The 16467-nt window shown below is 35.6% G+C and overlaps 3 protein-coding genes across 4 annotated transcripts in view; 1 reads left to right on the top strand and 2 right to left on the bottom strand.

Annotated features, from left to right (window-relative positions):
* The window catches only part of LOC105697803 (26S proteasome non-ATPase regulatory subunit 1), a 48968-nt gene that overhangs the window by 5386 nt on the left and 27115 nt on the right, over positions 1–16467 (top strand). The gene's annotated exons all lie outside the window — the stretch shown is intronic.
* Positions 1689–10347, bottom strand: LOC105697805 (phospholipase A1). Its single transcript, XM_012421466.1, has 8 exons — positions 10302–10347; positions 7729–7888; positions 5617–5756; positions 4929–5174; positions 4170–4349; positions 3156–3260; positions 2708–2867; positions 1689–1939 (listed from the first exon to the last, which is right to left on the bottom strand). Exons 1-8 carry the CDS (start codon positions 10342–10344, stop codon positions 1870–1872), a joined length of 1104 nt encoding a protein of 367 aa, XP_012276889.1. The 5' UTR covers positions 10345–10347; the 3' UTR covers positions 1689–1869.
* Positions 12573–16162, bottom strand: LOC105697806. 2 transcript variants are annotated; one of them, XM_012421467.1, is made up of 2 exons: positions 15522–16162; positions 12573–13235 (listed from the first exon to the last, which is right to left on the bottom strand). In XM_012421467.1, exons 1-2 carry the CDS (start codon positions 15636–15638, stop codon positions 12879–12881), a joined length of 474 nt encoding a protein of 157 aa, XP_012276890.1. In that variant the 5' UTR covers positions 15639–16162; the 3' UTR covers positions 12573–12878. The 2 variants fall into 2 exon arrangements, with proteins under 2 accessions (XP_012276890.1, XP_012276891.1); XM_012421468.1 differs by having other exon boundaries at positions 15528–16162.

Genomic DNA, 16467 nt, shown 5'->3' with positions numbered 1-16467 from the left:
TTCGAGAAGGGGTTAATTGTGACTTAAGGTGATATGAAAGATTAAGCCTATATATATCTGAGAGGTTAAATAGTTTGTGAAAGAATTCTCTGAATTAGGTGCACTGATTCGTTTCAAATTTTCCCATGTGAATATGGTGGCCCTAAAGTAGATCGTGAAACTCATGAAATTTTATTTTTTATACGAAATTAATTAATTTTTCATGGACTAGAATCAACATGGCGTGGTCCGTGCACGTTTTTGATGTTTTATACTTTTTGAAGACTTGGAATCGAAAATATAGAGTTTCAGGACCTAGCTCGAACAATTTAGAATACTATAGAAATGGAACATTACGAAGTTCGAAGGGAACATATGGAAAATACATTCGTGAACGATTGCAAGAGAATGCTGGCTTGTTCCTTGGGTAAAAAGTTTTCAGAGTAAAAACGTAGTTCCAGCTAAACACCACAGATGGCCTTGTCGGTCCATTAGAGTATCAAAAAATCATGAATCCACGGGATTTCGACAGTTTTACATCGATCTCCTTATTATTACTTTACCGAAATGACGGGGAACGCTTCATTTTGTATAATTCTCAGCGTATACTGTAAATGACTTCCACATAAATATAAATGTCGGTAACGTGACGCGTCAGCTTATGTTACCATTTGAGTATCCATAATGGCGTTACCACCGCAAAGGGTATAAATGAATTTAATTTAATTGACGTCGATTAATTTTCACAGCGCCTTTCATATCACCTTAAAGTGTATCACAATTCATGAAGTTAGCCATTTCCCACTTTTGCGGTGTTACCAGATTGATGAAAACATTTAACTATTCTCCAGATAGCAAACCTTACAACATTTATTTATCTGGAAAATAGCTATCCGGGAGTATGAAATAATCGGGCATTAGAGTCGAAATTTAGTTGCCACTAAATGCACCGGATGGCGCCGTAGTCAATTACAGTAGGAGAGAAAACCCGAGAGTAGGAGGGCAAAAAGTTAGAGAGTTGAGTTCTGTTGCCGACTCCGAATGGAGTAGTGCTATCGTGACAATGGAATTTAGTCGTTAATCCGTTTACCCGGAGAATCGGATCTCCAGCCATCCAAATATCGACGGAGTACATTTGGCGCTGAACTCGGTAGAGTTTCGCGCCAATTACAACCAGCAGGGTGCGCTGCGATTCTGTTACAACGCGTAAATTGCGTTCCGTGTTTTGAGTATCTATAGTCACTTTAACGAAACACAATATGTAAAAGTGTTGTAAAGCAGCGCAATCACGTCATTAAAATCATTAGGGTTAAAAAATAAAGTAGGAAGTTTTAATTATAACGTTTATTTGCAAAAATACAATAATCCGTATTTCATAAAGGTTTAAGTACAAAAACCTGTCATGCTCAAAATCATCAGAAAGTATTGCTAAACAAACGGTAAACGTGTTAAACGTAGCTTAATTATTGTAATCCTTAAACAGAAACAAGACTTTAGACGCTTTTCGATCGCTCAGGGTATATATTTTTAATACTCGAATGTACAAATCAGTATGAAGAAAAAATTCTATATCTGCAGATGATCCTATAGCTCATGAAATGGGAATAATGGAATTGTCCCTCGTATATTTTCCACTAACGGAAACCAGTTACTACAGTTTTATAATAATACTCGTTTTATGTAATCTTTCAAATGAGGTGTTTATTCAAGTAACTGTAATATTTAGAAATCATGATTTCTATCAACTTGGAGGTGCATGCTCTGTTACCGTGTCGGCATTTCTTTTCTTCGGTCACTTGTCCATCGGCGAATTGTGACAGCCGCTTTGAATTTCTCTTATTAGTTTACGACACGTTGTCTCTCGATTCCGTAATATCGGTTCTTGTTATTTCAGACGTTGTTTTGTTTCAAAGCAAACGGCGGTGAACTTGCTGTTCGTAATTCATAGCTGCCTCTTGCACTACAAAGTATACGATCTCTATGATTACAATTTAACGAAATTTAAGAAATAAGAGTTGAAAAAAATTTATTCACATCCACTGAGAGAAACAGAGCTGGTAAACTGAACAATTTGACCTTGTTAAAGCCATTTTTGTTAAAAGAACGCACTTTGTCGTTTGATTTACCACAAATTGGTAAATGCAACTATTTTTTAATAGTTGAGCCTGCTCCTGGCTTTTGTACGAATTGTCTAGGAACGGTAACAATATTTATAGTAAAGGTTTTTTTTACCATTTCGGAGTAGTTATATTTTATCCCGAACGTTACCAAAAACTTTGTTCATGTTAGTTTCGACTGCACCGATAGATGGCGACATGTCGAGCATAATAAGTTTAATAAAAGTCAATAATTACAACAAAATATTTTTGGAATAAGATTTAACGATCAAAGAAACTATTCGCAACGGTTAATAATCTGCCTGGGCATGTAAAGTATACGATGATATGTCAGTTACTTTAAGAATAATAAAGTGAAATTTTACTGTATAAATAGAAAAAAGTTTCGTCGTTCTTCCTAGGAAAGTATAGTAAACGTAGAATAGTTAATTTCACTCCTTAAGAAAGGTAAAAGAATATTGTAACCGTTTCTAGATTTCCTATTTCAGAAACGTAGTTAATTTTGCTGTAAAAAGTATCCGAGTTCTATTTGAACTATGAAAATTGTTGAAAAATCGTAAATTTAACTAGATTTTTCTCTCGGTGTATGATTCGTGTACTCGCGAACTTACTTTGGATCAAGTTCAGACCCACCCATGTAAGCAGTAGCATAGATATTCTTCTTACAATTGTTGCCTAGCTTTGCACATCGGGAACAAAGCTTTGATGACGCTTCTTTACTTTCTCCTCCAATGTTCGTGTACATACATTTGTTTAAATTTTCTGGAGAACCTGAAAAAAATATGATTATTAGAGGTTGTTAATAAAGTTATCGCGGATTTTGCTGTTTGATCGAAGGTTAAAAACTACAATAACTTTCTGGATAGTTTAATTAAGTAAGGGGGACTGGAACATATCAATAGTTGTTGGCACGCCACTTGAAATATTATGAAATAAACGAATAGTTGTTGCATTCTGCTTGGAATATTATGAACAACATGAACGGGAAAGAGATGTCATTTAGTAGCGGGTGCCTGCTTATACGAACGCGTATAACACGAGAAATAATATAATAATTACATTTTTTGCAATTAGTTCTGGATCTTTGGCCGATGGAATGAAATCCTGTAGGATCTCTTATGGATTCAGCGAAATAATAGTACGCACGGGAATGAGCGCAGGTACCTGAAAACATTGTGTTAAATATAATTTGCTGTAATTTTACAGTCATTGTTATTCCATGAACAAGGAGACAAAAAGCAACTGTCACATTCTGAAGATTTCTATCAGTTGTGCACTTAGCAAAAAAGTCACTCTCTAGGAGAAGGGGGAATTCTTGCAACAAATAGATTTTTACTCGTTATCAAGAAATAAGTTGTATGGTTGATCGAATGAAATTAAAACACCTTTGAATCGATATTCAATCATTTTAAGCTTAGATTCACCAAGCTTTATCATCCATTATCATTAGATGTTTCGTATATCAACGTCGTAGAGTGAATAGTTGATTCGCTTCGAAACATGAAAGTCTTTGGAAGAATTAATATTATTCTCGAGTGAAAGTGGAATTTGTTGTATTTGTAGTAAATCTAATGTTTCTCTCTAAACGCGTCACTTATCAGTGGACTGATTCTTGCATCGGTTTGACACAATATTTATTCGTCATTGATTACTTTTAATTTCAAGTCGTAAATTGTTTGATTTAAGGGAGAAATTGAATCAACTGAATAAAATTTAATCAAAATACAGTTTAAGAATCATTAAACATTCTACGTTTCTCCAATAATTTTCAACATTTTGCGGAATTGAAAATAGGCGCTTCTAAACGAAAATACATTTACTGAAACTCAGAGTAAAATTGTTTGTTTTATAGCGTCACCGATATCGGTGATTCAGAGAAATGTGGATTTTAGATTGACAGCCAGAACTGTACGTAACGATTAAGCTCTCGTCCTTTTGGCAATGAAATTATTTTGGCAAAAATGACCCCTGTACCCGACCTGATTGTTATCAATTTTTTGACATTTTGTAGACTGGGGTGCGGCGCGTCGAATCTCATAAAAACAATGTAGACCCTTTGCAGACTGTACTTACTGAAAAAGTCAATACCACATCCTGGTTGGGATTTTCCACCATTGGGATAAAAGTCAGAAGTACCCAGTGGTTGAAATATCGCCAAAGGTGCACCAGCGGTGTGAATGATTTGTACATGCTCCCCGTCTTTTGCGTTAATCATTATATCCGCTGTAATAAGCGGTAAGGCAGGATCCAACCCTTGTTAGGAAAACAATCCGGTTGTTAAATCACAAAATGAATAGGTGAGGTGTTTAAGGCGATACGAAAGGGTCAATTATATATATAAAAATGTGAAAATATTTATAAAACTTTTCTCCTAACTAAGTGCACCAAATCATTTGAACCTTCAGCACGTGATTAGGAAGGCCCTAAGGAAGATCGTGATGCTCGTGAACCTTGCTGACCCTTTCATGCCACCTTAAGGTGATGTGAAAGTGGTTTTAAAGAGTTCTCGTTCATGAAACTTTTCTCCAAACTGGGTGTACCGAATCGATTCAAACTTTACAATATAAATATGGAGGGTACAAGAAAGGTCCTAAAACTCATAGAATTTCAATATTTTTTTTAGTTTGTTCGTAGACATTTAAAAAATTTGTTATAAAAAATGAAATTTCACGAGGGTCAGGACCTTTCTTATAGCCTCCACATTCACGTGGGAAAGTTTGAAACGATTCAGCCCACCCAGATCGGAGAAAAGTTTCATGAACGATTGCCTCTTCAGATGCCCCTTTCACATCCCCTTAATTCCGGTAAATAATATATGAATGTATTGCGTACCAACAATTTCTTTTAAATTTCCCGTCAACGATCTAGCTGCGAGACCGGCGATGTGTGCTCCCAAAGAATGGCCAATTATCTTAACCGTAGATTTGTCTAGACCGGCATAATATTCCAAATCTTCAATGATCAAAGCTACCTGTTCTGCTACAATTGTCATTCCTTTGACTGCATAAATGTAATACATGCTGGCGATATAACTCCAGTCTACTGTAATTACGTTGTAATTACCGACGTCCAAATAAGCTGTAATTATAAGTAATGTGTATGAAGTTTTATGCAGAATTTCGAAGATACATTTTAGTGAATTTGATATGCATCACGATATTTAAAACAATAGATATAATGAATTCATGACAAGTAAGTTTAAAAAGTCTGGTTATAGGAGATATCAATAGCCAACCCACCACGCACCCTATGTTACAGTTATATAACACTGGAATAACATGATATATAATGAATGTTGTTCAAAAGATACATTAACATCATGTAACGTCTAATTACTACCGTTCGGTAACATTGTTACAAACGTTATGTAACGGTTATATGATTGTTATGGAACCGTGTTTGGTGGGTAGTGGATAATTCTCCTCTTTCATGCTTCATTACATTTTCCAATGAGATCAGTTGATGGTCAAAGTGAAAAACATTCATCGAAACATGTATAGTATTAATATACATACAGTACCCTCGCGAATCAATGTACCAACTTTCTCATTTGCATTGGATTTCCAGCCGTGGATAATAAAACTTGTAGGGTACGTGTGTTCAAACATGGAATTGTGGACATTTTCTTTCGTTAATATTTGGCCGTCGTTTGGGCTTGTTCTGAAAAGAAAAGCAGGATAAAAATATTACTAATATTACTCTCGGGCAGTATTTTGAAAACCTCTGTGAGAGGATAGTGGGCGCCAGTAAAACCCACACGACCGATGCACAAAATATAAGCTTTATTAGTGCCGATTAGACGATTGAAAAGGTGATCGTATACGCGGACGAGTGTCGACGCGTCGACGGTCCCAAACGAAGTGAGTCTCTTAGTTACTATGCGCGCCGGAGGGCGCTGGTAGTCTCCGATCGACAACGTATCGCCTTCTAGCAATTGCGCGGGAATTTCAATAGCTTCTTTAGTGTTTTTTTTTTAAGGTTACAATTAGGCAATTAACTTGTTTTTTTCTCAGCAGAGGTAAATTTTCATAAGATTAGATCTAGGCTGATATAATAACAGCTCATGAAGCAAACATGCATAATTTTAATTATTTCTCGTCTTAGCTTTCTCATATGGAACATATCGTTTCGTAAATCATTAGCAACTTTTTTTGGCTAAATTTTAATTGTTTACCATTTGCAGGATTAAGGGGATGTGAAACTTTTCTCCGAACTAGGTGTACCGCATTGTTTCAAACTTTACGACGTGAATATGGAAGCTACAAGGTAGGTCCTGACGCCAATGAAATTTCATTTTTTATACATTTTAAAAATATCTATAATCAAATTTTAAAAAAATTTAAATTTGATGGGTATCAGGACCTTCCTTATGGCCTTCGTATTCACGTCGTAAAGTTTGAAACAATTCGGTACGTCCAGGTCGGAGGAAAGTTTCATAAACCAGACCTCTTTCACGCCACTTTTACATCACCTTAAGGTGAAGGGACACACGTCGACAAATTTGATCGACGTCGGTAAAAAAGATTCTTCTAAATACCTATGTTGCTGCCGTTTGTGTTTAATTGGTAGCTATGTCGAATTATATTGGGTATTGTACTAAATGGCTTCAATTCATGGTTTTCGAGACCTCGTGTTACCATCGTTTTAGTACAGAAACGCATAGGACACTTTTTTGCCTTTATCTCGTTTAAATGCAAGTTTCTCGATTACCAGAGTGTTCTAAATTGTTGTACAATTGTCCTTACTAATGCTAAGTCAAACATTATTTTCCGAAAATACAAATTTGAAAGTGTCAGGATAATTCTTAAATGCTCTCAAGTAATGTGCCAAAGTTTGAGACAGTTCGGCCCAATGTCCTTAAAAAAAGTGGCTTATTCGGGTCGATAGACTTGAGGGGGGTTTCACTTCACCTTAAGAAATCTGCCTGCAGGTCTAGGAAGCAACAATCTGATTTCTTGAATGACATAATTTTATAATTGACGCGTGCTTATCACGCGATGTATTATCAGATTGCAATACTGGGAAAATTGTGAATTTTACCCGTTAATCAGTTGGGGGACATCCAACATTATCGATGATTATCAAATTCTTATAGTCCACCGGAATGTTGAATTAATTTTCATATCTCTTTTCAAATGAATATTTTAAATTGCACAATAAACTTTTTCCTCTCCACTTTATGCTTATGTTTTAAATAAAGTTTAATTTTGGAATGTTTAAAAATAGAGGGTATAGCACTTACTCTCTGGTGAAAAGTGAGACTTCCTAGCATCGGAAAATAAAAAGATGATCATTACTTTTCTAAAGCACAAACCGATAACAGAAGGTCGATAATTAAAAATATTTCATTATTCGGTCACGTCAACTTTTTCATAATCAAAAATGAAACGATGGACTGCTGAAAATTAAAATAAGATATAAATATTGTGGACTTTTTAGTTGACTTAAATATCTTACGAACACTGCACCAATCGTAGTCGGTGGCTAAAGAAGTTTCACTTTAAAAAGAATTGAAAATGCGTAATAATTGAGACTCGTAGAATTATAATATACTTTACCTGCCTCTTCCCAACATACCTGATTATCCGATACATCAGGCTATAATATATATAACAAAAGAAAATGGACTTACGGTGTATAGAGCTTGAAGACGACACTCTCGGCACTATTTCTGATCGTTCTGAGAGCTTCATTAGGAACTGTCTGCTTCAGATCTATTATATGAGGAATCCCTCTTTCGTCGGGATAATACATATAATTTAATTCCCTCTGGGAAAGGTCTTGCCTGAAAGCTGCCAGAGATATTTATTAGAATTAAGGGGATGTGAAAGTGGCATCTGTTCGTTCATGAAACTTATCTCCGAACCAGGTGTGCCGAATTCTTTCATACCTTACAAGGTAAATTTGAAAGCTGCGAGGAAGGTCCCAACACTCATGACGTTTCAGTTTTTATAACAAACTTTAATAATATCTATGAACAAAATTAAAAAAAATGGAAATTTCATAAGTTTCCGGACCTTCCTTCTACCCTCCATATTTATGTTGTAAAGTTTGAGTCAATTGGAGGAAAGTTTCATGAATGAGAACTCTTTGACACCACTTTAAGGTGATATAAAATTGTCATATATACATACCAAGAAATCAAAATATTTATAAATTTTTCTCCAAATTGGGTGCACCGAATCATTTGAAATTTCATCGCGAGATTATAGACGTCCTAAAGAAGAACGCGATGCTTGTAAAATTTCATTTCTCGAAAAAATGTTGTATTTATCTTGGACATGCACCAAAAAAAAATATTTTTTTCCCCAAAAATGAAACTTCACGAGAATCGCGTTCTTCCTTAGGGCCTACATAATCACTTGTTAAAGTTTCAGATAATTCAGTGCACCCAGTTTGGAGAAAAGCTTTATAAACATTTTCACGAGTTGATATATATAGAATGACCCTTTCATGTTACCTTAATTAAGTTCGCGTCGTCCGAAGGGCTATTCAGTCAGAAATCTGGGAAAACGACTTACTTAGTTGAGAATCGATTGTCTTTGATTTCATATGATAAACAACGATGCGATTCATAACAAATGACAGCTAGCCATAAGGTGATATAAAGGGGCCATTCTATATATATAAAACGTAACAATATTTATAAAACTTTTTTCTAAACTGGGTGCATCGAATCATTTGATGATCAGCATGTGATTATGGAGGCCCTAAGTGGTGCTCGTGAAATTTCATTAAAAAAAAAAAAAATGTATTCTTGGATCTAGTCTGGGATAAACAAAAAAATTTGTTATCAAAAATGAAATTTTACGAGCACCTCGTTCTTCCTTAGGGCCTCATTAATCACACGCTGAAGTTTCCAACGATTCGGTGCATCCAGTTTGGAGAAAAGTTTTTTAATATTTTAATGTTTAATAAATATAGAATTACCCTTTCATCTCACTTTAAAATTGTAGGAATGTTTTGGTGATCTCAAACAATGCCCGGCCTTTCCTGCTCGAGATTTCTACCTGATTTCCATGTGATTTTGAGCACTAAAATTCATGATTTCCTGAGTGAATACCCTCTCGGCGTCGTATTTCTATCCTGAGAGAAAAATCTAGGTAGATTAACTACTTTTTAACTACTTTTCATAGTTCAAAAAGGACTCGGATACTTATTATAGTAAAATTAACATTTGTTCTGAACTAGGAAGTCTAGGAACGGTTACAGTATTTTTTACCTTTAAATATAAAATTAACTATTTCACATTTACTATACTTTCCTGGGAAGAGTAACATGTTTTACTATTTATATAGGAAAATTTGACTTTATTATTGTTAACGTATTTGATATATCATCTTATATTCTACATGCCCAGATAGTATTATTAACTGTTGCGAATAGTTCCGCTGATCATTAAATCTTTTTCTAAAAAATGTTTGTGTGATTATTGACGTTTATCAAAACTTATTATGCTTGGCCTGTTAAAATTCTCGCATGTCTTGGCGTCAGTTAGGGATGGAGGAGTATTTTATATGCAAACGAGCGATCCGCATAATTTGCAAAAAATCCTCGCCATCTATCGGTGCCGTCGGAATTAACTCGAACAAAGTTTTTGGTAACGTTCGGGATAAATTGAAAGTTGATATAATCAAACCGCAATATTAAACGGTTGTACCGGTAATATTGTTGCACTTATTATGCTTGGCCTGTTAAAATTCTCGCATGACTTGGCGTCAATTAGGGATGAAGGAGTATTTTATATGCAAACGAGCGATCCGCGTAATTTGCAAGAAATCCTCGCCATCTATCGGCGCCGTCGGAATTAACTTGAACAAAGTTTTTGGTAACGTTCGGGACAAATTGGAAGTCGATATAATCAAACCGCAATATTAAACGGTTGTACCGGTAATATTGTTGCAATTAAGAAAAGTAAAGTAAATAACATCATGCAACGAGAGTCGACAATATTTAGAAGGTAACCTAACTATTCCAAAGTGGTAAAAAATATTACTGCAAATATAGTTACCGTTCCTACAAAATTCGTACAAAATCAGGAGAATGTTCAACTATGAAAAACTAGGTGCAGCCGCCAATTTATGGTAAATCAAACGATAAATTGCGTTCCTTTAAGAAAAATGGCCTTAACAAGGTGAAATTCAGTTTATCGGGTCTTTTTCTCTTAGGGTCTAGTCACATCTTGATATCGCGCGTTATACGAACCTGATGTGAGAACGAGAAAAGACGCTGTCAAGAGTAGTCTCATGTTTGTACTATTAGAGCTGTGCTAGTTTCTCACGGCACTGATTTCCAAACGGTTATCCCTATTTTTATAGGAACAGATATGAAAGGCAGATACAATCGACGCACCAGCGATGATATCGAATAAATTATATCTCCGCTGATAAGCTCCGATAGGATGCTTGATTGCGTACAGATTTTAATGATTCGTTTCTGTGTTCTTTGTGTCCGAGAAAGCGATAGTTGCCGTGCTCTTGATGCATTGGATGAACAAAAGAACTGTCATACCTAAATGCACCGTTCCGAAAGTTACACGTTACTTATTTGCAGTTGCATGGCTGGAAAGTGTCCGTTTCGATAAGAAAATCGCGCAAAAAGACGACTTGTCGATCTTAGGAGTTTCTAGGGCGTCTCAGTTGACGGTTGTTCGGTATTTTTATATTTACGCTGAGAGAAAAAGCGCTGGGAAACAATTTGACGTCATTTCAAAGCCATTTTTAGTCAAAGGAACGCAATTTATCGTTTGATTTACCATACATTAGCAGCTGCAACTATTTTGTAATACTTGAGCCTGCCACTATCTTTTTATGAATTTTCTGAGAACGGTAACAACATTTATGGTAAAGGTTTTTACTATTTTGGAATTGTTAGGGTACCTTTTAAATATTGTCGACTCTCGTTACATGATGTTGTTATTTATTCTACTTTTCGTAACTCCAACAATATTACCGGTATTATATTAACTTCCAATTTGTCCCGAACGTTGTCGAAAACTTTGTTCAAGTTAGTTTCGACGACACCGATAGATGGCGGTGTTTTCTTGCAAATGATTCGGATCGCTCGATTGCACCTAAGATACTCTTTCATCCCTCTTTTTATGAATTTTCTGAGAACGGTAACAACATTTATGGTCAAGGTTTTTACTATTTTGGAATTGTTAGGTTACCTTTTAAACATTGTCGACTCTCGTTGCGTGATGTTGTTATTTATTCTACTTTTCGTAACTCCAACGATATTACCGGTATTATATTAACTTCCAATTTGTCCCGAACGTTATCGAAAACTTTGTTCAAGTTAGTTTCGACGACACCGATAGATGGCGGTGTTTTCTTGCAAATGATTCGGATCGCTCGATCGCACCTAACATACTCTTTCATCCCTAACTGACGCTAATTGTAAGACACGCGATAATATCGACAGGTCGAGCATAGAGATTTTAATAAACGTCAATAATAACAAAAAATATTTCCGGAAAAAGGTTTAATGATCAATGGCACCTTTCGCAACGGTTAATAATATTCGAACAGGTTGAATATAAGAATATTAATTTGATTAGTTTTCTCCCAGTGCGAGGTCTCGATGCTGTCCGACAATATTTGGGTCCGTTATGTCCGTGTAAGAATGTCTGGGTGGTGGCGTTTTTCTGTGGATCGGTACTGCCGAGTTTGAAGGAATTCGAGTATTCCGAAGATTAAGGTGATATGAAAGGTGCTGAGAAATTTAATCGACGTCGATAAACTGAAATTCATTTGTACCTCTTTTGGTGGCAACGCCATTTTGAGTACTCAAGGTGATATGTAAGGGTCATTATATATTCTCCAAACTGAGTACATCGAATCATTTCAAACCTTAGCACGTGATTATGAAGGCCGTATGAAATAATGTGGTGTTTATGAGATTTCATTAAAAAAAAATGTATTTTTGATTCTAGTCTGAAATAAATAAAACCAATTTTTGTATAAAAAATGAAGTTTCGTGCGCACCACGTTTTTTCTTAGGGCCTACATAATCGCATGCCGAAGTGTATAATGATTCGGTGCATCCAGTTTGGAGAAAAGTTTTATAAATATTTTGATGTTTCGTATATATAGAATGACCCTTTCATATCACCTTAAGTATTGTACGTGTAATGGATCCACAAGTAGTGAGCGTACGAGAACGAGTTTGGAGTCTTTTATTTTTCTTGGTAGTCCTTACAGGTGAGAGTCTGGTAAAAATTTGTTTTCTCGGATTTGAACAATTGTTGTTGCTTCGTAGAGAGGAGAAATGAAGTGGGAGAAGAATATGAAGAGCCAATAGGAACGTTGAAGAAATCTGTAAGGAAGGAGGGAAAAGACAGGAACTTCAGGCTGGGGATTCGTCAGGAACAGGGGTCGTTGAGGGAGTACAAGATTTCGAGTCCTTAGGAAAAGAAGTGGAATATTGGTTCGATCAAAGTTCTCTCGGAAGGCACTATAGATTTTACAAATTTGGATAAAAAATCGGTCTTAGCTAGTAGAACGCAAAAGCGGGAGACCCTGATACCGGCCTAATAGCGGGATTTAGGCGCGTCATCCAACGGATTAAATAAAACAAATCTTACTAATGGTAAATAGGGTGGACATTACGTACGTAAAGAACCTCGAATGACGCGTCACCGCAGAACCCCTGATTATAACTTAAGCATCTCCCGCGGAAAGAATCGCAAATTTGACTTCTTTCGTCCCCCTTGTTGCGCAATTTTCAAGGTGTCTTCAATAAGCGTTTCATTTTTTACAAGACTACACTCATATTGCTTCTTTATTGTGGAGCTTTAACAAGCGTGCGATGGTATGACCGTACCGTCGTATGAACGATGCTAAGGTCCGTCGTTTTTTCTGTCTTGTTGTCAGTTTCCGGGTTTGCAATTGGCCTGTGGGTCGTCCATGACTTCAGGCCGATGATCGGTCTGGTTACGATGGGCATGATTCGTGGTTTCACCTCCTTCGGCATGAACTTGATGTATATTCGACGGGTTTTCTTTGGCGCATTGGTGTTTACGGACGTGTCGATGGTTTGCCGTTCTTCCAAGATCTTTTGGACGGTTGTATTCACTTCCTCCTCCATTTGGCCGAAGTTCAGGTACCCTTCCTCCACCTGGCTGTGCTTTTTTCTCGTCTAAGAAGTTGATGGGACGCGTCAGTAGGGTGGCCGTATGCTTTTTCGCGAGGGGGTCTCGGGAAAGCATGGATTTTAACTCTTTCAGCGCTATAGGCCCATAAGTGCGTCCGTCGTTTGGTCCAATATTGCTTGCACGCCCTGATGAAAATCGCCCATACGCCAAAAGGGCTTAGCGCTGAAAGGGTTACGGGGTCGTAGGCGAAAATCAAGAATTTCTTTTCATCACGAAAATGCATTTTTTAATCGAAAACGGAGCGTGATTTTATAGTACAATTATTGAACTTAATATATACTTTTTTTTTTCTCAAGATATATTAAAAAAATTGGCGTGGTATAGTAAGTCTCCGAACAATTTTTTTTTGCGGTGACCACGATATCTCAAAAAGTATTTCACCGATCGGCTTCAAATTTTTAGGGCTCGTTCTACACATGAAGGACTGCCGAAAGAACGAAGGATTTTTGTTCTATGAAAACTTGTTGATTTATTAAGGAAAAAGAAAAATGTGATTTTTCAGTAAAACCCCTACCATTTTGGTAAAAATCGGAATTTCGAAAAATCCATCGTTCATTCGGCAGTCTTCCATGTGTAGAATGAGCCGTAAAAATTCGAATTCGATCGGTGAAATACTTTTTGCAATATCGTGGTCACCACAAAAAAAAAACTTTTTCGAAGAATTGCAGTACCTCGCTAATTTGTTAATATATTTTGAGAAAAGAGAATTATATATTAAGTTCAATAATTGTACTATGAAGGCAATTTCTGTTTTCGATTAAAAAATGCATTTTAGTTATGAAAAGAATTCTTGGATTTCCCCTATGACACCTGCATATAACCCCTTAAGGTGATGTGAAAGTGGCGTCAAAGAGTTCTCGTTCATGAAACTTTTCTCCAAAGTGGGGGTACTGAATCGATTCAAACTTTATAGTATAAATAGGAAGGGTATAAGAAAGGTCCTAAAATTCATAAAGTTTCAGTTTTTTTTTAAATTTCTTTATAGGTATTTTTTTAAATCTTATAAAAAATGAAATTTCATGAGAGTTAGGACCTTCCTTATAGCTTCCGCGTTCACGTTGTAAAGTTTGAAACGATTCGATACATCCAGTTCGGAGTAAAGTTTTATGAACGATTGACCGTTCGGATGTCACTTTCATATCCCCTTAATGTGATGTGGAAGGGACATTCTATATATACAAAACGTTGAAATATTTATTAAATTTTTCTCCAAACTCGGTGCATCGAATTATTTGAAACTTCAGCACATGATTACGGAGGCCCTTAGGAAGAACGCGATGCTCGTGAAATTTGATTTTTAAATAAAAAAAGTATGTCCTTGGTTCCAGTCTGGAATAAATATACAATTTTTTGTTTAAATCAAATTTCATGAGCAATGCGTTCTTCCTTAGGGCCTTCATGATCACGTGCTGAGGTTTCAAACGATTCGGTGCCCTTTCCTAGTAGCATAGAATTATTTCTAAATATTTCTTTCTAATCTTTGCTAAATATCTCAAGCGACAGATTTTTTAAGATTTCTTGTAGATCTCATTCGAAGTTATTCGAAATATTTGTTGAAAATCTTCATGACATATTTAGTTTCAATAATTTACAAAACATATATAGAAATTATATTCTTTAATCTATGAACTATGAATAATGAATTTTTTAACCTATTAACTATGAATAAAAATACATTTTTTACTTCACGACTGTTATCGGACACTTCATTTGGTATAAAAAAAAACGAGAAATTTCATTATGGGAGCAAAACGTGTGATTTTGATTTTAAATATTTCTAAAACGTTTATAATGTATTCGGGATATAATATTTAAAAAATACTTGTATTAATATGAAACGAAACGTTTTGTATATCCGGAAGGAAAATATTATGAAAACACATGCAGCTAATATTATATAAATATAGAGATAATATGTTTTGCAAATATTTCAAATGTCTGCTAAATATATACAAAATGTACGATATTCGTTAAATATGTAGAAAATATAGGACAAATATTTTGTGCTACTAGGGTCGGTTTGGAGAAAAGTTTGATATATATTTTCATCTTTTGATATATAGAATTTCGTGTCACCTTAACGTCGAGATCATGTGGAAATCGCAATCAGAAATCAGTGTAAATCAATGTAAATCGTTGGAAATGACCAAAAAAAAAAAAGAATTTTAAGACCGGACGCCCCTTGTTACCGAATGGCATTCAAAGGCAATCGGTCCTGAAAGAAGGAAATCGTTTTCACTGATTTCCAAGTGAATTGCGCTTCGCTTTACCTGTACCGTTCTCCGTGGTCTTGATCTGTCCCTAAGGGGGATGCAGGGCTGGAAGGGTTGACTTATTTTTACGTTCCCTTCTGGGTTCTCCTCCGTTTGCGTGGCTTGGTCGTTCATGTTCTCACTTCGTATCCGGTCGGTTGGATTTTCGAAACTGTCGCCTGAAGCTCGAGTTTCGGAAGTCCAATGATGTTTGTTTCGCTTCGTCCTTAGTTCTTACTTACCTGTACGTTGTTGCCATTCGCGCAAACTTTCTGCTCCTCTTGTCGGTACTCTGTTTCTTCTCGAAGGTTAACCTACTGTTATTAGATTTCAATTCTACGGTTATCGCCTAGTAGCACAAAATATTTCTCTTATATTTTCTACATATCTAACGAATATCGTGCATATTGTAAATATTTAGCAGACATTTACTTTAGAATATTGTTTTCGTTAGACTTTTCTAACAGATGTACAAAACGTTTCGTTTCATTTTAATGCAAGTGTTTTTTTTAATATTATCTGTCGAATACGTTATATTAGTTTCAAAAATATTTAAAATCAATATCACTCGGTTTTGCTTCCGTAATGAAATAGCAGAACGAAAATATTCAAGACATTTGTCGCCTTATTTTATGTGAAACAAAGTGTCCGACAATAATTGTAATGTATGTATTTTTATTATGTGTTTATAAATTAGAAAATATAATTTCGATATACGTTTATAAATGTCATTGAGATTTTCAACAAATATTTTAGATATCTTCGAACGAAATCTACGAGACATCTTAAAAAATCTGTCCCTTGAGATACTTGGCAAAGATTAGAAATAAATATTTAGAAATTATTCTGTGCACGTAGGGTCTACGTTCTTGTACTTTGTTTTACTTCTAATTCTAATTCTTATTGACTTTTAGGATTTGGAGTGGTGAACGGTTTTACAACGTAGTTCGATTCGCTTCTCTTG

The sequence above is a fragment of the Orussus abietinus genome, unplaced genomic scaffold (genome assembly GCF_000612105.2).
Source record: "Orussus abietinus isolate OABI.00-Male unplaced genomic scaffold, Oabi_2.0 scaffold119, whole genome shotgun sequence".
NCBI lineage: Eukaryota > Metazoa > Arthropoda > Insecta > Hymenoptera > Orussidae > Orussus > Orussus abietinus.
This window is presented reverse-complemented; position numbering and strand designations above follow the sequence as displayed.